The sequence below is a fragment of the Sebastes fasciatus genome, chromosome 5 (genome assembly GCF_043250625.1).
Source record: "Sebastes fasciatus isolate fSebFas1 chromosome 5, fSebFas1.pri, whole genome shotgun sequence".
In the NCBI taxonomy this organism is placed as follows: domain Eukaryota; kingdom Metazoa; phylum Chordata; class Actinopteri; order Perciformes; family Sebastidae; genus Sebastes; species Sebastes fasciatus.
In genome coordinates, this window is record NC_133799.1 from 7,419,040 (window position 1) to 7,441,327 (window position 22,288).

At 40.7% G+C, this 22,288-nt stretch overlaps 1 protein-coding gene across 4 annotated transcripts in view; it reads left to right on the forward strand.

The window, feature by feature from the left end:
- The window catches only part of adamts10 (ADAM metallopeptidase with thrombospondin type 1 motif, 10), a 59,770-nt gene extending 38,533 nt beyond the window's left edge, over positions 1–21,237 (forward strand). The window contains exons 17-27 of one of the 4 annotated variants that reach the window (XM_074634826.1): positions 3,427–3,560; positions 6,829–6,952; positions 11,269–11,349; positions 12,743–12,906; positions 12,996–13,122; positions 14,356–14,485; positions 14,995–15,217; positions 15,956–16,132; positions 16,229–16,394; positions 17,208–17,267; positions 17,375–21,237. In XM_074634826.1, coding sequence (XP_074490927.1) covers positions 3,427–3,560; positions 6,829–6,952; positions 11,269–11,349; positions 12,743–12,906; positions 12,996–13,122; positions 14,356–14,485; positions 14,995–15,217; positions 15,956–16,132; positions 16,229–16,394; positions 17,208–17,267; positions 17,375–17,484 — 1,496 coding nt within the window. In that variant the 3' untranslated portion in view covers positions 17,485–21,237. The remainder of the gene's footprint in view (positions 1–3,426; positions 3,561–6,828; positions 6,953–11,268; positions 11,350–12,742; positions 12,907–12,995; positions 13,123–14,355; positions 14,486–14,994; positions 15,218–15,955; positions 16,133–16,228; positions 16,395–17,207; positions 17,268–17,374) is intronic. The other 3 variants (XM_074634827.1, XM_074634828.1, XM_074634829.1) reach the window with 3 other exon arrangements.
- The last annotated feature ends 1,051 nt before the right edge of the window (positions 21,238–22,288 follow it).

The following is a 22,288-nucleotide window of genomic DNA, read 5'->3' on the forward strand; positions in this document are numbered from 1 at the left end:
CTTTCAGTGCCGCTGCCACACTACTGTACACACATCAAACAGCGATATCCATCTGAAAATAAATAATAATAAATAATGTTGGATATTAGTCGTAGGAAAAAAATCGATTCACCTATGTATCGCAATTTTTTTTGAGATTTTGAAATTGATTTTTTAATGCCAGAATGGCAAGGACAGGAAACGTTATCGTATTGCGGTAACGTGCGGTCAAGCCAGCCGTCACTCGCATCTCTGTGGACAAATCGGCTGATGCTACAACTGTAGAACACCTATATACTGACATTTATGTTAAATGCATTCAAACGGCCCCGATGGAGCTGACCATGGATGTATAAAGAGAATGGAGCTGACGGGGGGAGCTCAGAGCTAGTTACGGACTTGGCTAAGTCAGCGGAAGTATACACATGTGACTACATCCGTTTTTTAAAATAAGGTGTTAACAAAGGGAACTGTGTATACAAAATACATAAATGGAAATAAGATTGATTGGATTGTGTTCACCAGAAGTATAAAACATTACATGTCCCTTATATATTAAAAAGAAAATACCACTAATTTGTGGGAAATGTCTATTCTTATATTTGGGTTGCTAGATTTTTTTTTATAAATAATGCCTTAAAATGACTGATGTATTTGACTTCAGGACATCTCTGACTACATACATGCTGAGAATCAAATATTTTGCTGTATTAATTTAATATATTTTTCAAATTAAAAGTCCCTAGAAGTGTATGATTCAACTTTTCCCATGGTCTAGTGTTAAAAAAGTTAACAATAATTGCAATAAATCATAATATCGAATCACAATACTTTAAAATCGCAATACATATTGAATCAGCACCCAAATATCGTGATAGTATTGAATCGGGAGATATGTGAATCGTTCCAGCTCTATTGGATATGAATAATGCCAAAATGGTCTGGTTGCAGGTTCTTATTTGATAGTAAATTATTAAATATATTTGCATTTTGAACCAAAATAAGTTGTTTGAATGTGTCACTTTGGGCATTTTGATGTGCACTTTCACTACTCTGTGACATCAATTAATTATCAGCTATTAGTTAAAAAGCATATTTTTGGAACAATTGTACATTGATATATTTCTTTCTTGTTTTGTTTTTTTAACATTTATTGCATTTTTTTTTTTTTAAATCTACTTGTGATTATTTTTGGTAAATTAAAATGTCAGTTTAAATTCAGTATCATCTATGTTATAAGAGTGGTGTAGAGGGAATCAAGCAACTAACCTTGGTGATATCAGTGTCTTGATATACTGCACCCGTTCTCAGTGCAGTCTGTGCATACAGTATTTGTATACATTCATTGAAGTAGTGTGTGTATTCGAGGGGAAGCAGAGACCTAATCACATTCAGCTGCTTGTTCTCTGGTTGTCAGCACTGAAAAACATTTCCTAGCAGACTCTTCTCTCTCTCATCCTAACTTTTCTCTCTGCACCTCTCTAAAGGATGTTTTGCATTCAGCAGAACATGTGTGAAAGACTTGCAAGCAGTCACACATGTCAATATGACACTATTTACCACATGCCTCATTGAATAATAGATTACAGATTGTGTTGAAAGATATCCTGAAAAACAACCTTCCTAAATAGGTTTGACTACATCGTCTTTACTGTCATATTTAAAGCAGGCTTCATATCTGATGTCAGTGGTCCTTCATTCATAAATCAGGTATTTAAAAAACAAATTAAACACCTAACATGACTTGTAGAGCTGTTGGTGAACCTGCGGCTTCAGTTTTTGGGCAGCTGACTGCGTTCTCAGTGACTATTTCATTAGCCTGCATTCAAATTTGGCACAGTTTGTGATATTTGCATCAGCTTAGACTGCAGATTACTGGCCGCAAACTAGCAGGCTGATGAAATGTCAGTTCTTGGAGAGAAAAGTGTCTTGACCCCTTTTCCATGACATTCAATGGGCAAAGATCTTATTTGAGGGGCATCGGGGAAACAAACAAAGCCAGTATACTGATGTTTTAGTGTTGACAAAACAATCTCACGTCAGGCTCAGTTTAGTATCCGTTCTGGACGTTTCAATCACAGCAGGTAGAAGTTGCAAGTTATCATTTAAATGTAGCTGTTGAAATTTCCATTTTTTCTTGAAGGAATTATCTTCTACTGATCATGTCAGCTAATCTTTATGATGTTTTATGCTATAGTATGAGCTGCTTGATTATCGCAAAAAACCTAATCACGATTATTTCGGTCAATATTGAGATCACGATTATTTAACATGATTAATAACGACTTTGGAAACATCCTGGGTTTAGAAGAACATTTTGTAGCATACATTTTAAAGTTAAATGCATCAATCTGGTTGGGGTGTAAGAAAATATTTTAAAAAATCGAATATCGCAATATTATGTTTAGTGATACTGTATCGATTCTCAAAAACATTGTATCAATTTTTTATTCATAGTTGACATGCAAAGATTAACTCAGTCAATACTTCATTTCATTTGCAAAGAGATGTCCCCTCTCAGTGTATGTGTCCCCTCACAGTATAGTGCTATGATGTTGGATGTTACAGGGACTGTGATAAATGCAAATGCAGATCCCACTGTTCTGATTGCATAAAAAGTAAAGTTTTTTTACTCAGATTTTATGCATATGGTGTTGTGTTCTTTATACTATCACAGTTTTCCTAAAATTTGATTTTAAAAATCGCAATATATCGCCTTGCTTACAGTATCGCAATATATTGAATCGTTGCTCCTGTATACATATCGTATCGCCCTACAATCTGGTGCACTTTGAGAGCAAAATTAAGAGGCTAGATCTATGAAGAACTTTGTGCTCTTGTAAACAATTTAATCGTTAAGACATTAGTTGTATAGATATGAATGGTGATGACACGGCAAAAAAAAGTCACACCCACAAAGCATGGTACAAGAGACGGGGTGGAGACGGCAAAAGTGCACCGCTGTAAAGGAAAGTGGTGCGCTGGATTTATAACACAAGACAAAAACGAGAGTGTCATTGGGAAACAGAATGCCGCACAATAAACGTTTTATGTCGATTATCTTGTTTTTGTTTTTTCATTGGAAGTCCAAAAATTGTAATTGAAAATTCGATTAATTGCACAGCCTTAGTATGAGAGGACTTTTTGTCCTAAAGTTCAGTAAAATAAATGCAATAAGAAACTAAAATAAAAAGTGTTTTGTTAGAGACCTTGTGAATCCGTCTTGTGAATATCGTTAAAAATGTGTCTTTCTATTGAACATTTTTCATCTGTGACTCTGTGTGTGTGTGTGTGTGTGTATAGATTTGTGTAGACATACCGTACATGTGTACTGAAGTTACATTTGGGTCTGTGCTTTAATGTGTTTCTGTCCATGTTTATGTGCTATAATGTGGATAGATCTGGTATATTGATACTGTATGACATGCTCCCTGTGTGTGTGTGTAGGTGGGGTGAAGCCTTGTTCTCTCAACTGCCTGGCAGAAGGATACAACTTCTACACAGAGCGTGCTCCAGCCGTGGTGGACGGCACGCCTTGCCGAGACGACTCTCTGGATGTGTGTGTAAACGGAGAGTGTAAGGTGAGATCAGACCTTTCTGTGTGTGTTTGTAAGCACCCATGCAAGCGTTTGATTGAAATACACTCGAGCCATTAGACGTCTGCATGCGAGCCGGCGGTTTAAGCTGAAGCAGCAGAATAGGGGGATCAACACAAGACTGAGATAATATTGTTTATACTCGCTCTCTAGACTCTGGACGGCCGCCACTGTCTAGTTTACATACTGACTGCTGACGATCATCACAATCAGCTGCTTAACTGAGAAATTGTCTTAACTTTGGCAGCGATCTTAGATTCCCATTACCGATGCTCTCTCTTAATCTCGGCTGTTAATGAAAACAAAACATCTAACCGCTGCTCATTTTGAAGCGGAGACAACCTGGAACCCATTTTGACACCCACATGGCCCATTTGTTAAAGGACGTAGACCAAAAAAACGACGTTAATGGTAATAGAGGCGCAGTTTACGTGGACGCTGTTGATTCCCAATCTGTTGTTAGTTCTACTTGTTGTTTATTTTGGATGTAGCTCTTCTCCAAAAAGTAAGCCCAAGCTTTGGACGGGGGAGAAATAGATGTGAGGACAGAAGAAAAAAGCTTCAGCTTGTTGTTTTGTGGTTGCCTGCTGAGTGCCAAGAGATTTTATTTTTGAGCTCCCCCTCTCCTGCCTCTTACCCCCCATGATATCTCTTTATCTCAAGAGTCTCGGGGGTTAGCTGGACTCATCCAAAAAGAGGATTTTGTTTATCAACATCTCCTCTGTTCTCTCCTCCTGCACCTTTCCTCTGTTTTTCCCTCTGCTCTGTTCTGCTCTGGAGGAACTCAGTGACCCTCCAGCTCAGCTGTTAGTCTGTCTGCACTGCAGGCAGGCTTTCATTCACTGCGGCCTTTTTATCTCTCTCTCTCTTTTTCTCTTTCCCTTTCTGACTCTCTACATCCATTTCTCTAATTCTCTCTCCATGTCCCGCCTTTTTTTCTCTTTCACTTCCTTTTACTTGCGACTTTTCCTGTCTGCAATCCAGTCAGAGCTCCTCTCCTTCTGCTTTATCATCTCACCTCTCGTATGTTTTATGTGCACATAAAACTTCAAACACACTGTAGAGGAATCGCTTTCTTATGTTTGCAGCTTCATGCTGGTTTCTGTTCTAAGTTTTGGGGTCTGGCAGCGAAGAGAGGGTAGAAACAGAAGGAGAAATGTTGGAGAACAACAACATGTTGCTGCAGACAAAAGGCATGTCTGTCAGAACCCCCTTTTCCCGGATCTCTTGAACAAAATATAGACTGCCAGATTTACAAGGAAAAAAGCGTTGTGCCGCAGTGTTCAGGTGCAGTCAGCTCCTGGACTGCACCTGGTACTAAACCTCCAGATGGACTCTGCGAGTGAATGAGAGCTCATAAGTGCAGTTCAGATGGATTTCTATGGGATCACTATGCTCAGAAAAGAAATGATAACATAGTGTTCTTGATTACAAAATTATAACTCCACCTTAGAAAAACTGTTGCTATAATTCAAAATTAGGGCTGTCAAAGTTAACACGATAATAACGCGTTAATGTATTTTAGCGCCACTACACTTTTCAATGCATTAACACAATCAGATCTTTCGGAGGTTGTAGCAGGCTCAGTTTTAAAGCTAGAGTGAAGATACTGGCATCATATGAAACTAGAAAACTAGACATATAATAAATAATATACTAAATAACGCTCCAAACTTAGGCTCAATTTTGGCGAGGAAAAACTGGCATGGCCATTTTCAAAGGGGTCCCTTGACCTCTGACCTCATATGTGAATGAAAATGGGTTCTCTGGGTACCCACGAGTCTCCCCTTTACAGACATGCCCACTTTATGATAATCACATGTAGTTTGGGGCAAGTCATAGTCAAGTCAGCACACTGACACACTGACAGCTGTTGTTGCCTGTTGGGCCTGAATTTGCCATGTTATGATTTGAGCATATTTTTATGCTAAATGCAGTACCTGTGAGGGTAATTAATCACACTTTTTTTTAATCTGTTCACAATGTACCTCAAAGGGAGATTTGTCAAGTATTTAATTTTATGATCAACATGAAAGTGTGCAAATATGCTTGCTTTATGCAAATGTATATATATATATTTATTATTGGAAATCAATTACCAACACAAAACAATGACAAATATTGTCCAGAAACCCTCACAGGTACTGCATTTAGCATAGAAAATATGCTCAAATCATAACATGGCAAACTGCAGCCCAACAGGCAACAACAGCTGTCAGTGTGTCAGTGTGCTGAATTGACTATGACTTGCCCCAAACTGCATGTGATTATAACAAAGTGTGCATGTCTGTAAATGGGAGACTCGTGGGTACCCATAGAACCCATTTTCATTCACATATCTTGAGGTCAGAGGTCAAGGGACCCCTTTGAAAATGGCCATGACAGTTTTTCCTCACCAAAATTTAGCGGAACCTCGTAGCATTATTTAGCGTTCTTCCCGCATGACTTGGTTGGTACCAATGGTATTCCATTCCATTTAGTTTCATATGATGCCAGTATCTTCACTCTAGCTTTAAAACTGAGCCCGCTACAACCTCCGAAAGATCGATTGCATTAATGTGTTATTAATGTTGCATTAATGTTAATGCACATTAAAGATTGTGGCATTCTAACACATTTGTGTTAACGCATTATTGTCATGTTAACTTTAACAGCCCTGATATTCTGTATTGTGCTATTGATCCCAATGAGCTCTTGGAAACATTGTCTGCATGTAGACACAAGAGGCCTCCTGCTCGTCGGGACCTAAATCATTTTAACCTTTAATAACTCACCACCACCACTTAATAAAAGCCACCAGATAACCATGGGGTAAATCACAGTTTCAACTCTGGATTTAGTTTTGGACTGTAATCAGTGTAAAAGTAATAATAAACGTAAGCCTCATTATCCCTCTCTACAATAAGCAGCTGCCATATGAATATATGAGTGTGAGAGCAGTTGCCATTCATTCTCTACACTTTTGTTTAGGTTTGGTTCACTGTGAAACAGTTTGAGTAAAACCACCTGCTCCGCTCATCATGAAACTTATTTATGTCGACAGCTATGAGTTTAGCAACCTAAGAGCATTATGTCTGCACAGGATCAGAAAACACATCTGGACTTACCATCTGATATTTCTGTGTTTGGGAAAAGTGGTCTGGAAGACATTAGAGGTAATCCCTCCGCCCGGCCTCCGACACCTCTCGACTTACTGACTGTGCCCCTTGACCCTGAGTGACTCTGCAGCTCACTCGTTTCTTCCTTCTCGCAGCACGTAGGCTGTGACCGAGTCCTCGGCTCGGACGTTCGCGAGGACCGCTGCCGGATCTGCGGGGGTGACGGGAGCAGCTGTGTGTCTGTGGAGGGACTCCTCAACGACTCGCTGCCTGAAGGAGGTACAGAACTAAAACACTCAAGCACTCATCATCTCATCAATTATGTTTTGGGAGCTGCTGCCACAGAGGTTTCTGCACGTATAGATAAAGATTTAGACTGTCCTGATTTCATTAGCGGGGGGGGGAGTGTTTAAAGTGGATTTGGAACAATCTCTGCTCTTCTGAGAATCCGATTAACGTCAACATGAGGCATTTACCATGAGAAGTTATGCAACATAATTGCAGTGTTGTCCCAAATATGTGCGCATGCAACATTTGGTTTCTGATATTCTGGACTGTGAATCCATCTTGGAAAGCTGCCTTGCAATGCGAGTTAGGATACCCCAGACATTCAAAATGTATCGCATAATTGTCTGTTCACATGCAAACTCTGTCCACAGCAGCATACTGTTACAGTTATTTATCTGATAAAGCCAACAAAACTCCACGAAGCTGCAGGAGAATCATTTATTTCAGCACCTGCTGTGCTTAGAGATAAATGATGTGTATATTCAACAGAGTTGATGCAGCCCAGATTTAAAGTTGGCATTACAGATAGTAGCAGTCACTGGTCTTATCCATCATTGTGTTTACTTTAAGCAGTGTCTTCATGACCACAGTGGACACAGGCGAAACAAATATAACATATTTATTAGATATTATAGATTAATCGCAAATTAAGAAATTTTTTTATCTGTTCAAAATGTACCTTAAAGGGAGATTTGTCAAGTATTTAATACTCTTATCAACATGAGAGTGGGCAAATATGCTTTGTTATGCAAATGTATGTATATATTTATTATTGGAAATCAATTAACAACACAAAACAATGACAAATATTGTCCAGAAACCCTCACAGGTACTGCATTTAGCATAAAAAATATGCTCAAATCGTAACATGGCAAATTCAAGCCCAACAGGCAACAACAGCTGTCAGTGTGTCAGTGTGCTGACTTGACTATGACTTGCCCCAAACTGCATGTGATTATCATAAAGTGGGCATGTCTGTAAAGGGGAGACTCGTGGGTACCCATATAACCCATTTTCATTCACATATCTTGAGGTCAAAGGTCAAGGGAACCCTTTGAAAATGGCCATGACAGTTTTTCCTCGCCAAAATTTAGCATAAGTTTGGAGCGTTATTTAACCTTCTTCCTGACAAGCTAGTATGACATGGTTGGTACCAATGGATTCCTTAGGGCCCAAGGAATCCATTGGTACCAAAGGCCTAAGGCTAAGGTTACCAGTATTTTCACTCTAGTTTTCAAACTGAGCCCGCTACAGCCTAAAAACGCAAGTTGCGTCGAATAAATTAGTGCCGTTAAAATGAATTTGCCATAATGCGTTTATTGTCGCGTTAACTTTGACAGCCGTAGTTTCTGAAAACATTTTATGAGCCCTTTAATAATCCATGAAGTTGCTGAATCTCTTTATTTTGGATCAACAATGCTTAGTTTAAAAGTTTCTCGGGAGTTTCCAGAGGCAGCGAGTGGTGCCGGATGCTCCTGATTTGCATAAAGTAACCTATATTCTCAACTTTATGCAAATGAGGAGCGGCCAACATGAATCCCTGTCTCTCTAATCGCGCCGCCACGCTACCAGAATGCATATCACGGCTGCTTACGTAGACAATGAATGGGAAGCGTGAAAAAGGATAGAGGCTTTGGACACGTACCATAAGAAGAAAAACTCCTTGAAAGATTCTTAGCACATAAAGAGGCACCAATAAATATACACATATACATACCATATGCTGTATAATCATACATATATTTATCCACTAGCCACCCAGGGACACGTGGCAGACAGATTTAGGTGAGGTCCGACCAGTGTGGCTTGAGGTCCAGCTGCTTTTGGATCTATTCTGGGTTACATTTCTCCCCGCAACACCAACTTCAGATTTTCTCACCCAACTGTCAACACCACTCACCCCCTTCCAGGATTCCTCAGAGGGGACGCACCCTGAGCAGGCAGCCGGGCTCTTCACCACAGTGACCAGGCCGGCCTGTCAACCCCAGCTGAGGTCTCAACTACCCTCAAAATATCTGACATTATCGTTGGCCTAGTAAAGCTGAAGTCGAAGTGTAGGCTGTTTAGTCGTGTGTTTTGTGATCTGGGGATGGTATCCATGGTCGGTGCTATTTTTAAAGTGGTATCCAGTGGTTTAGTATTGCACTTCCTTAAAGTTGGGGGAATTGCAAGATATAAATTAAAAGAATTGTCAAAAGTGATGTAGCAGAGGTCGAGATTTCAACTAGATAGTGCCTGGTAACTCCACACCCACAGTTTGTAACACAGGCTTTTTGTTAGCGGCGTGTTCCTTTAATGAGCTGCAGTCCCAGCATGCATTGCAGTAGTTGGTCACCACCAGTGCAAGCAAAAATCAATGATGTCATTTATACAGTTTGTGCTCTTTTTCTTGCATACAGACACCCCAACATACAGTAGACATCGGTCTGCTTTTGTTACCAAAATGTGCACTATATGGTCATCACTATATAACATCTGTGGATACTGAACATCACGCCCATGTGATTATTGAACGCATTATTTCAAAGCCATGAGTATTAATATTACCTTTTCATTGACATTCTTTGGTACAAGTTTACTTCCTGTCAGCTACTGCATTAACAAACGTTGCAACAGGAAATACAAAGCGGCCCATTTACAATGTTTATGTTGTCAAGTTTGAAAAGGTCTCTACTGCTATAACAGCTTCTGGGAAGGTTAACCACAAGATTTTGGAACCTGGCTGCAGGGATTTGCTCCCATTCAGCCGCAAGAGCATTAGTGAGGTCGGCGCTGATGTTGGGCCATCAAGCCTGGCTCTCATTCAGCGTTCCAGTTCATCCCAAAGATGTTAGATGGGGTTGAAGTCAGGGTTCAAGGTGCAGAGACAGCTGTGTCCATTTTTGACAATTAAAAGTTATTTAAACTGAGTTTGCTTGAGTTTACACTTTACTAACATGTCAGAAGTCCTAAAAGTCTAAACTCAGTTGACTTAGTCATAACTTTTGTTCTCATCTCTAACCAAACTCAAACTCCAGAGCCGGAACTGGAGGCTTTTTCTGGACACAGAAAGATTTATGACTGGCAGAATCACTTAGTCATGTCTATAACAAGCTTTTGATTTCTCTGAACTCCTAAAGCCTTTAGCCAATTCTCCTCCTCTACGCTCAAGTGATTTAAATATTGTCTTGGATTAAGGCAAACCATTGAACCAAATGGTGTTCCTTACATCCTAGAAAAGTGAACATTGATTTCTTATAGATGCTGCGCTATTTATTTCTTGCTCTGTGCTCGCAGTTTGGATGCAAAAGCGTCCCTTAAAGTCTATTTCCATCTGTCCAGCCTGTGGCTCTGGTAGGCGGTGAGGGGTTACTGAAGGTTTACAGCTCCTTTGCTGTCTGTTTACCACACAGGTTCCTGATTGTTAACAAAGGAACACACTTTTCTTGCACATTTGCTCTCTCTGTCTTGTCTCTGAGGCCAAAAACCTCAAACTTTGTCCCTCTAATCTTCAACGCCTCCATCTAGAAACCCAGAGCAGGGCCAGTCTCACCTCGCAGAGCTCCACGGAGAGGTCACGAGCCAAACCTCTCCTTTCCTCTTGTGGTCAAAGCTTTGAAAGGAATTATTTAATTCCTTCGGTCTTTTTTTTTTTCTTTCTTCCCCTAGTGAGGCTGAAGTTATTTACAGGGCTGCACTGGACAGCAGAGCAGAGCGGAGGTGAGATGAGCGTAAAAAGAAAGAGGACAAAACAGATGGCAGGAATAGAGAGAAGAAGAGAGGAGAAGCCGGCTCTTGGCTCAGCTCTCGCTCTCTAGCAAAGAGCCGAGCAGCTGAGGCCGGCTGCCCAGGAATGCAGCTGGAATCTGAAGCCTCTGCTTAGTCCATCGGCGTCCCACAGAGCTAAACACTACTTATGCATCACTCCCCCCTCCCCGACCCCCCAGTGAATAAGCCTCCTTCACCTTGCTTTAAAGGGCCAGTGTGTTACATTTCGGAGGATCTCCTAGCAGAAATGGAATATGATATTCATAACTATGTTTTCATTAGTGTATAATCACCTGAAACTAAGAATCGTGTTTTAGTTATCTTAAAATGAGCCCTTCATGTCTACATAGGGAGCGGGTCCCCTTCACGGATTCCGCCATGTTGCACCACCATGTTTCTACAGTACAGAACGGTGTTACCACAGTTTTGCACTCAGCGGCTCATGTTACCACAGTCTTGGAAAGGGAGGAGTGAGCGGAGAGGTACTCAGTTGGTTGCAATCTGCAACCACACCACTAGATGCTGCCAAATCCTTCACAATGCACCTTATTTTTTCTCAGGTTATGAAGAGGTGGTCAGAATTCCTAAAGGGTCGGTGTTCATCCACATACAAGAGCTCAACATCTCCCTCAACTACCTTGGTAAGATGATTCTCAAGCTAATGTTTAGTGTTAACTGCCTGTCAAAGTAAATAGTTAAAGAAATATGAAAGGAACCACAAAGCTGCTACGGTACTATACTAACTGGTAGAGTTGTGTTTTGTTTTCATGCTTGTTTGAATGTCTCCTGGAATACTCCAACATTATGTGAAATTTGCTGTCTTACCGAGAGTTTGACGAGAAGATCAATAGTAGTTTACAATATTTTCATTCAACAGGTGTTATTAAAAACATCATGATAGCTGATTGCCATGCAAGTGATTCAGTTTCAGGGTCCTGCTATTGTTCATGCTGTCTCACGGATGTGACTTACTTGGACACTTGAATAAAACGGTGTTAATGTTATTAGTAATACCTGTGCTTTTCCTACTACGACATGTCAAAATGTCTGCTGTGAAAAGCAGCAGTTTAATTTAGTGGATTGAGTAGGTCCACGTGTCACTAACAACGTTTATTATTGCACTGTTTTATCTGTGTGTCCCAGTAAGAGTGTGAGCCAGCATGCACCATACAAGGCCTCTGAACTGGAACACTTATTACTGTTATTAAAGACATCTGTGCTATACCTGCCTGTCTTTAAAAACAGAGGTACTGTAGCTCATAATAATCAGCTTCATAGCTGTTATTCAAAAAGGCACAAATCTTGTGAATTTCCGACAGCTACGATATCTCCGACTTTATGAAATAAAACATGTTGGTGTCTGCAAGTTTCTAGAAAAATGGCTGCAAATTATCACTAAAACACTGTTTGTTTGTATCTGGTTTCTTGTGCTACTAAAATGCTTCAAATATCAATAACAAAACAAGCTAATTAAGGCTATTTAAATGGCAGTGGGTGGAACCATACTGGAATAAAACATGAAGGTTTAACGTTATCTGCTATCATTACGTGAATGCAGCTTTAGCTTAAACACTAGAAGCACGGGGAAGCAGTTAGCTGAGCTCGTTAAAGGTGTATTCAACCAACTCCAAAGTTGTGTTATTATATGTTTGTATTTAACATTTGGAGGAAAAGTAAATTATTCTTCTGTCCTTATACAGTAGTGCATGTCTTGATACTTGGAGGTGTTGGCGACTAGCTTGCTAGCTAACAAGATGCAACGTGTAACTAAGAGAGTTTCGGAGCTGTTGGACAGTATATATATATTTTTATGTTAGATGAAGGATAACAGTTCCTGCTTCTAGTGTTTGTGCTAGCGAAAAAATAGTAAATACTTGACAGTACTGATCTCTGAGACAAAGTTAATATTGATCTCAGTAATACAACAAATAAGAAACTCTTCTGACGGTGATGCTTTAGATGCATTACGTGCATTTATTTCTTTTACTTTACTGTTTCCTGTCAACGTCTTTCTCCCTCTCCTCTGTGTCCCAGTGCTGAAGAGCAAAGGGGACCAGTACTTCATCAATGGGAAGCTGACCATTGACACGCCGCGCAGGTTCGATGTCGCCGGTACCATCTTCTACTACAGGCGGCCCGCTGACGGACCAGAAACTCTTGAAGCTCTGGGGCCAACAAACATAACCCTGGTTGTCATGGTAGGAATGGAAACAAACACCAAACACAGGTCTTCAAAGAAATGTTCACCATCATGTCGTGTTAAATATTGAGTTGTATGTATGTTTAGGTGCTGGTGCGGGAAGAGAACCCAGGGATCCACTATCGCTTCAACCCCCCAATGAACAGGGAACCTCTGGCTGGCTTTGCATGGCACTACACCTCCTGGTCACGCTGCTCAGCTCTCTGCGCTGGAGGTAAACACACACACACACACACAATCAATTTACAGTAGGAGGACGTTGCATTGACTTACATTAATTTTATGGAGACTTACCCTAACTATAATTATAACCACTCCAATCCGAACCTTAACATTAGGCAAAAGACGTTTTTTCCCCCAAAAAATGGAATTGTGGGGACAAGGTTTTGTTTCTAAAATTCATGATTTGATTGTGTGAACACATTTATGTCCCTGCAACATGATTGAACCAGCTCATGCGGGGCAGTTGTCACACACTGCAGTGTTTGTAAAAATCCATGTTGAGGCGTTTGAGCAGGGCTTTTGCAATAACCACAATATTGACAAGCCAACCGCAGGGGATGGCAAGCAACCGCCACAACCGCTATGTTCACGTCTTTTTTTAATTCTTTACAATGGGATCGCCGCATATTTACACTTTTCTGCAAACGGCAGCAGCATGATGAGGTGCTGAGCATCTATTCTGTGCTGAACGCTGCATGTTTGGTGTTTTTTTTCTGGTCGCCGAGAGTTAAAAATGTTCAACTTTGGGTAAAACTCCACAAGACTTTGACAAGGGCCAACTTGTGATGGCTAGACGACTGCGTCAGAGCATCTCCAAAACTGCAGCTCTTGTGGGATGTTCCCGGTCTTCGGTGGTCAGGACCTACCAAAAGTGGTCCAAGGAAGGAAAACCAGTGAACCGGCAACAGGGTCAGACCCAAGGCTCATTGATGCACGTTGGGGGTGAAGGCTGGCCCGTGTTGTCCGATCCAATAGAAGAGCTACTGGAGCTCAAATTGCTGAAAAAGTTAATGCTGGTTCTGATAGAAAGGTGTCAGAACACACAGTGCATCACAGTTTGTTGCGTATGGGGTTGCGTAAAATTAACTAATAGCCGAATCCAGAGTTGTTTTCCTCGACATAATGAACGTACATCAGACCCACGGGGCTACACCGCCCTGCACGCTCATATGACGGTTCTGCCGGCTTCCTGTTGGCTGTATGCGGCTGTAATAATGCATATATTGGCTTTTATTATCTTTCATTACACGGCTTTGTTGAACACTCATTTCTGATTGGTCAATCACAGCATTACCCACATAATTAATCTCAGCAATGTGGCAGGTTCCATGTGTGAACATGGTTCAAAACACCTAACATGTAGAATGAATGCTGATGTATCCTCGGCCCCCTATAATGCTCTTTCTTTTGTACGTCTGTCTGGTGTTGTCTCACCTGTGGTCAGGTGTGCAGACGCAGCAGGTGGTGTGTAGGAAGCAGGCAGATCATTTAGTCGTCTACAACCACTTCTGTGACAAGAAGAGCAGACCCAAAGAGAAAAGAAGGACCTGCAATACTGAGCCCTGCTCCCCATCGTGAGTAGTCTCTTGTTAATACAATTTTCTTCATGTGGAATACAGATGCTAACATTTAGTATTTTAATATTTGTACTTAACACTAGTTTTAGTTTCCAGTTTTAGAGTTATGTTGCCTGTAATCCCTGTTTGATGACAAACTATTATACTGACGAATTGACATAGTTTATGTACATCAGTATAGTGATTGTTCAGGTTTCATTCTACAATCACACTTTGATAGAAATAACTGTAAAAAGACACATTTTTAATCTTATTTCAGGTTTGGAAGCATATGACGTCAGATTTCCTGTACATACGCTATAATTATTCATTAATTCATTACGAATTTATTAAGTCTGATTTACTTTTTTGCATATATACGCTTGTGTGTGTATTTAACTGTAATGCTGTCTATGTATGCACATAATTGGTGGGCTGTTTCCTTTTCCTATCTGTGATTCCTGTTTGTACAGTATAATGTCTGCACTATATTATTTAATGCAAATGAGGAAATTAAAAACAAAAAGGCCCCTCTCTGCCGCTAGCTGGTGGACAGGAGATTGGTCGGAGTGCAGTCGCAGCTGCAACGGCGGCCTGCGGTCACGGGAGGTGTTATGTAAAAGGAGGATCTCTGTGATGGAGGAGAAGGTCCTGGACGACTCAGCGTGTACAGCTGCACGCCCTTCTCCCACGGAGCCCTGCAGCAATCACAGCTGCCCCCCCGAGTGGCTGGCCCTGGACTGGTCAGAGGTAGGCAGACGTCATAGGTCTCCCGTTCTGCATGTGGTTTGTGTTTTTTAGTAAACTCGTGGCTGAATTTCAACCAAGTTTTCTGCAGAATTCCTCTCAGATGAAGCAATAGTTTATTTTCCAGTTGAACCTAAGAAACCCAAACAACTGCCAGGAGAAACTAAGAGAACCTTAACCATGAAATACACAAGAGAGGCACGGCGCAGACGAATACATTACAAAGAACATGTTGTTGCGGTCATGAATACATATTGTTACACTTGTCATATGGGAATTCCCTGAGCTGTTTTTTTAATTCTGACCCTTAGTTTGAGGAGTCTGGTCTTTTATGTCCTTGCAGACATGTAAACTATACTTTTAAGACTTCTAACTACAACAGGACTAAACACTCACTCTTCTCATACCCCACTTTGTTCCTGGAGCAAAATGATGTTCTCACAGTTCAGGATGAATTGAAACCAAATTAAATGGTGTCAGAAGTTCTGTGTTCAACTTTTCTCTGACGTCTTGTGTAACGTAGCAATGGCACACACAGAAGAGGAATTATGTCCAGCTGACTTACAGGAACTAAGCAGGCTCTTGACTCTGTTTCTTATACAGCTGCTGCCCTCTGCTGAGAGGATTAAGAAGATTTCTTTTTTGCATGCTTATGACCGCAATGACCCCCTGCTGCACCCTCCCATCGCCTCCATCTCCCTGCCCTCCCGCCTCATGTTTTCTCTCCCGCTCTGTCCGCAGTGTACGCCCAGCTGTGGTCCTGGCTACAGGCACCGTGTGGTCTTGTGTAAGAGCGGGGAGAGCGGTGACAATCTGCCAGAGTCCAAGTGCCCCAAACATGGCCGGCCCACCTCCAGGGTGCGCTGTAACCTGCAGCGATGCCCTCCCCCTCAGTGGGTGACGGGTCCCTGGGGAGAGGTAGGACAGGCTTTTGGTTTATTCTTGGTTGTAGTGCGACATCTTTATACCACTCCGTGTCCGTTTTGTACTTAAATACAATCCCCAATGTTTAAGTGTTCTGCCAGGTGTGGTCTTGGTCAGGAGATGCGCTCGGTGCAGTGTCTGACCCCCACCGGCCAGCCGTCCAATGAGTGTCTGGAACATCAGCGGCCAGCAGCCATGCAGCAGTGCAAGAGCAAATGTGACCTCAGTCTGCCCATCAGTACAGACAACCCTGAAGGTCAGAGGTCAAATCACTGCTCATCCTCATGTGTCATACAGTAGACAGAAGATTACAGAAAGATTTCACACATTTGAACAAAATGTCATGCTAATTAAGAATTATATTTTTAAATCCCCAGGTTTTTGAACATTGTTTTTTTTAAATGTTAATTTCTGTCACACTGAGGCATTCAGTGACATTATTATCAAATCAAATTTAACCTAAAAATGTCTAACCCTACACTCAATGTAGTAAACATAAAAGCTGCCAATGTAGCTTGTGAAAGGTATCTGTGTAATCAGTTATCAGTGACTCATTCGGTAGTCAGCCTTTTCTCATTGTTTACAGTTGTAATAAACACAAATCTTAATGTTTATATACAAATTAATATATTTAAACTAGGGTCGTCAATCAATTAAAATATTGAATTGCGATTAATTGCATATTGTAGTCTTTTCAAAATGTACTTTAAAGGGAGATTTGTCAAGTATTTAATACTCTTATCAACATGGGAGTGGGCAAATATGCTTGCTTTATGCAAATGTATGTATATATTTATTATTGGAAATCCATTAACAACACAAAACAATGACAAATATTGTTTTAAAGAAATCGATTGCGTTAAAACAAATTGGCGTTAACATGTTAACTTTGTTAACTAACAATCACACTGTATCTATTTATAATGTACGTCTATAGACACATATGCATACATTAATAGATATATATATATTTTTTGCATTGCACATTTTATATACACAAAATGTGGCATATCTGAACTTTTTTTTCTCAAGCATCAAGAAGTTAATTGATTAATTATTTAATCCACAGGCCAAATGTCGGGAGGATTTATGTCATTCCATACAAGTCGTATAAGTCTGAACAATAAAGGTGCATAAAAGTGATATTCTTGGTATTTTTATTGAAATCCTGCACTGTTTCTAAAACGATCATTTAAATGCATTAATGACGCCGTCTCTTGATTGTCTTCCCTGCAGAGTGTAAAGATGTGAACACTGTGGCCTACTGCCCCCTGGTGCTCAGGTTCAAGTTCTGCAGCCGGCCATATTTCAGACAAATGTGCTGCAAGACCTGCCAGGGACACTGACCTGGACAGCATCCAGTCTCTGGGTCCTGTGCACACTCACAGTAAGCCTGAAACCCTCCCACTGAGCCTTGTAACAGCAGCCCTCACACTGCCTCTATCAGAGGAGTGTGAGATCTAACTGGGACGCTGTCGGACTGACACATGGTCCCGTTACTGTTAAAGAGGGACCTTTATTTCCAGCCAGAATCCAGCACAGACCAGACGCCTCTCCGGGCCGAGCTGGGCCAAAACAGCCTGAGCTGAGTTTTACATTCCACTGGAGGGAGGGCTGCTGAAACCTGGAGAGACAGAGAGAGAGAAAGGGAGGGAGGGAGTAACTTCCCTCCGTCGTCTTGTCTTTCTAATGATCCCTCTGTTGTAATATTTTGGTGCTACTATATTTCTCTTTGGCCGCAGGGCTGGTCGCAGTACTCTCTTAAACCTGTATGTTAACAGGTGATATTTGTTTAGTTAAAAAAAAAAAAATCCACTTTGTAAAGAAAATGATTTTTCCAGATATCTTCGCCCATGAAAAGGAATATCTTATGCTATAAAATGAAAGATTTGTTTCTATGTTATCTAATAGTTGTTACTTGACCACATTGTTTTATGCCATTGCTTCGTTCCGTATCAACGTATCCATCAAGTCCTCGCTGTTATTCAGCTGAAGTATGAGCAGAGTTTGATTTGCACAAAGTGTCAGCAGTCAGAGGACTTGTGTATTTTATGTTTGTGTTGATTTGACTTGATGTCTCTGTGGAAGCTATAAACGTCTCACTGCAGTGAACCTGCCGTAGTCTTGCCATTCGCGTTAGATTGCTTAAATGTTATCACCTCTACAGTAAAACCAAGCTTTGTGCTGCACAGGACACACACTGCCTTAGTAATGTGAGCAAAAGCCAGCGCTGACTGACGTTTTCAGATTATAGGAGGTTATTTTGTGGCTGCGGACTGTGGCAGCTTGTGTCTTCAAAAAAAGGAACTTTTAACAGCTCGGCTCAGTGTCGTTATCTGAAAATCCCTCGGCGCGGTCCTTGCTGTTGATTATTTTTTTGGTTTATTTTAGCCACATGTTACCACTCATTCGACAGTGCTAGTAACTTTTACTGTGAGTGGAAATTCAGAGCACAGTGAGACACAGTTGAGTCGGCTCTGCCAGCGGGAACCGGCCCAGTGAGGAGGAGTGAAGACCTCTGACCGCACTGCTTTCAAACTGCATTTTTATAGTAGGAGTGCTAATCTGAGGATGGATTTACGCACCCATAAAATATCTGATTTCTTTGTGTCACAGATCTGATGTATTCATGGCTGTCTGAAACCATCAATCAGGCTGCTGTAGAAAGATTTCAGCCACAATTTCTTCTAAACTAGTGCTAATTTAAACTCATCTTCCAGGGGGATAATAGCTGACTTTTTGGGCCACATGGGGGCAGCAGAAACAAGTTGTGAACACAACATTGACATATTACCAAACAGTTGCTTATTTACGCATCCAGCATTTACAGGGCAACATTATTATTCATTTGGAGTCGTGTTTCTGTCCATCTCATGAATGTAAGCCCAATATTCACTCTCTGTAGCTCTGTTTTTGGTCTCTACCACATCATGAGGGAAATATTTGACTCTTAAGCTGCTAAATGCTTCAATATGTTCACCAGCTAACCTCTAACTGTGTCTGTCTGCTGTTTGGTGATGAGCAGGTAGTCTACCGTGGGTTTTTAGATTTTTTTTCACTGAAAACAGCCGCCTGCTGCAGACGAAAACGATACTATGAGATCGGTGAGAGTCAACCAAAACAGTGAAGTTGCAGCCGGACAGCTAAACAATAGAGTGGTGCAGAAATGAGTCCTAAAACCCGAGTTAGCATTTTAGCACATCTGGTTCCCTCATCTGGAAGTCAATGGGTTTTTTGAATGGGTTTTTAGTTAGATGCCTGAAATAAGGTCTGTGGTTAACACAAGCTGTAGAGATTTTAACGTTTTGTTCCACGAAAATATGTCAGTAAATATCCCACTCGTGAATTTTCTAAATGTCTTAAAAACCGTGGTGAAGTTCGTTCATAGCAGAACATTAGCTTTAAACCTCTGGCGATTGCATTCACACTTCAAAAATCATAAAAATTGTGTTAATTTGTGAAGATTATCTTGCTGAAGAAAGCATGTATCATAAATGTGTGTTTGCCACAGAGCTTATTTTCTGCAATAATCCAAAACCCAGTGGAAAAATCCCATTGGCTTTTTGTCGAGGGAACCAGGGCTATGCTAACCTCATACAAAAATATGTCATCCCTAGAGCGCTCTATGAGCTGTAACTTACTATAAAGCGCCGTTGAGCAGGTTATAATTCTCTATAGGTTCATCACTATGAGCGACCGCTTTCACATCCTCATTTCATACATTAGCATTATAAAGATATCAGTTATAGCTGCTTTAATGACTCATCACATGCACAGTGTAAAGCTGGGTGCTGAATTCTCAAAAAAAGAAACCTGTGTGAACCCATGTCAGCTTTTGTCCTTCTAAAAATAGTGATGAGATTATGTCACCCCTAAAGGTCAGTTCCCTGCTATTGTACAGGAAATGTGTCACCTCACCCAAATTTTTATGACGCTGATTTCATTGAAGATTTCTTTATTGCCAGTTTTTAAAAATGCAGTTTCAGCCGTTTCTCCATCCTGAATACTTTTAGAAACGCTGCCTCAGATGCTCAGAGATCAGTCATCACTGTAACGTCCGCTGTGCTCTGCTTTGCGGCCGGTCTCTTCACAAATGTTCACACTGATCACAGCAGACAGCAGTTCTGTGTCACATCACATCACATCACATCACATCACATCACATCACATCATATCACATCACATCATTTCATTGTAAAGAAGCTACAGTTTGTCTTTATGGGGATTAGCTGCAATGTTGTTCCTTTTGTTGTTTTCTCGTGGTGCTTTGTTTTGGATTGGTGCTATTAGTTCACTGTTGTTGTCATTGGTCTCATTTTAACAATTGTGCTTTTAATTATTTAGAAATTTGAGCCTTTTGTAATAATACCAATCTGCAGAGCTGGACCCCTCATTCACCAGGGGCCCTCTTTGTGTTCCTGTGTTCATTTCTATCAGAATTTAAGCTTTTTTTTACACTCTATAACTTGGTTAAAGTAGCCAGTAGTGCCTCAAAATCCCCAAATTTAGCTCACAATGCAAATTGTAGAATAATGTCAAATACTGTCACAATTTCTGAAGGGGCACTGTACAAGATATTGGCATTTCCAAGTGCTCTTAACAGCTTTGGCAATATAAAAAATAGTCTATTTTGGTGGCATTAAACAAATATTTTGGTTTTGGGAACAAATTTTGGGTACTCAGATTGTGCATAGGGTCTCATAAAGGTCTGATCTGTCCACGTGGAGCATTGTTTAATTTAAAATGTTTCGTACAGTTCATTTGTATGCCATCAGGCTGAAACACCATTTGTATTATTTTCAGTTGCACATAAAGTTTCAGAAGATATTTCTTGTTTCAGTGTCTCAAAGGCATTTTTTCTCTGTATCTACCTGTGCCTATAATAAAGGTTCACACTGAGAAGTGAGCCTATTTTATCTGAGTAAATAAGAGGGACAGTACCGGTAATTGTTGTTTTGTTTTGTCACATGCTAATTATAACATGACATGTACTGTATGTTGTTCAATACTAGAAGATGAATCCATTTGTCCCCCATGTACATCTTTTTAAAAGGAAATATTAAATTGATTAAACATGGTGCATTGTTGATTCTAAGAAATAAGGTTTGGTCATTTGGGCTTTTCCGTCCTCTCTTGTACTTTTCCTAAAAAAAAGCACACGTCAACATCCAGACAGAGGCTGAGATCATCAGTCATCTATTTCTAGATCTGACAGTCTTCATGGAAAAGATGAAGCAAGAACTTCTTCCTTTAGTCTGAATGAGGCTGAGACATCCCTCGTCCATCGGACTTTAATGACCCACATATACTTTATGTGTATATGTGGGTGTGTACTTGTAAATATTATAGATTTAGGCTCTCTACCCTCCTTACATGAACTGTCTTCATCACGAGAATAATGTCTATCTATTATGTCTCATAAGTTGTTGCAGCAATTATTTGGGGTTGATACCATTTGTTACACAGATTTGGTGCTAAATTTATCCCTTTCTTACCACTCGAGAATTGATAAAATTATCAATGATCCCTCCAAAATACCACATTAAGACACCAGGACCTTGAGGAACACCATAGAAAAAGCCATGCTGGGATTTGGACCCCAGCATGTAGAAATATTCAAATACACCATTTTAGAATTGGCGAAAATAACACATTTATACTACATGGAAAAAACTATTGTTTTTGCCAAAAACTGCATGTGATTATCATAAAGTAGGCATGTCTGTAAAGGGGAGACTCGTGGGTACCCATAGAACCGTTTTCATTCACATATCTTGAGGTCAGAGGTTAAGGGACCCCTTTGAAAATGACCATGAAAGTTTGTCTTCGCTAAAATTTAGCCCAACTTTGGAGCGTTATTTAGCCTCCTTCCCGACAAGCTAGCATGACATGTCGGGTTCCTTATGTTTTCTAGTGTCATGTGATATCTGTAGCTTCACTCTGGCCCTAAAACTGAACCTACTAGAGCCTCTGAAAGACAGTAAAGTGAGACAAAATGTTCTCAACAACACAGGATGACACCTCCACATACACAGTTTACTCTCCACCCCTGTGTGAACCTACATCAGTTATTATGGGCGTTGGAGGCAGCAGCCTCTCTGATGACACAAACTCAATGTGAAGTAACCACAGCCTGGGTGGAGCCGGCAG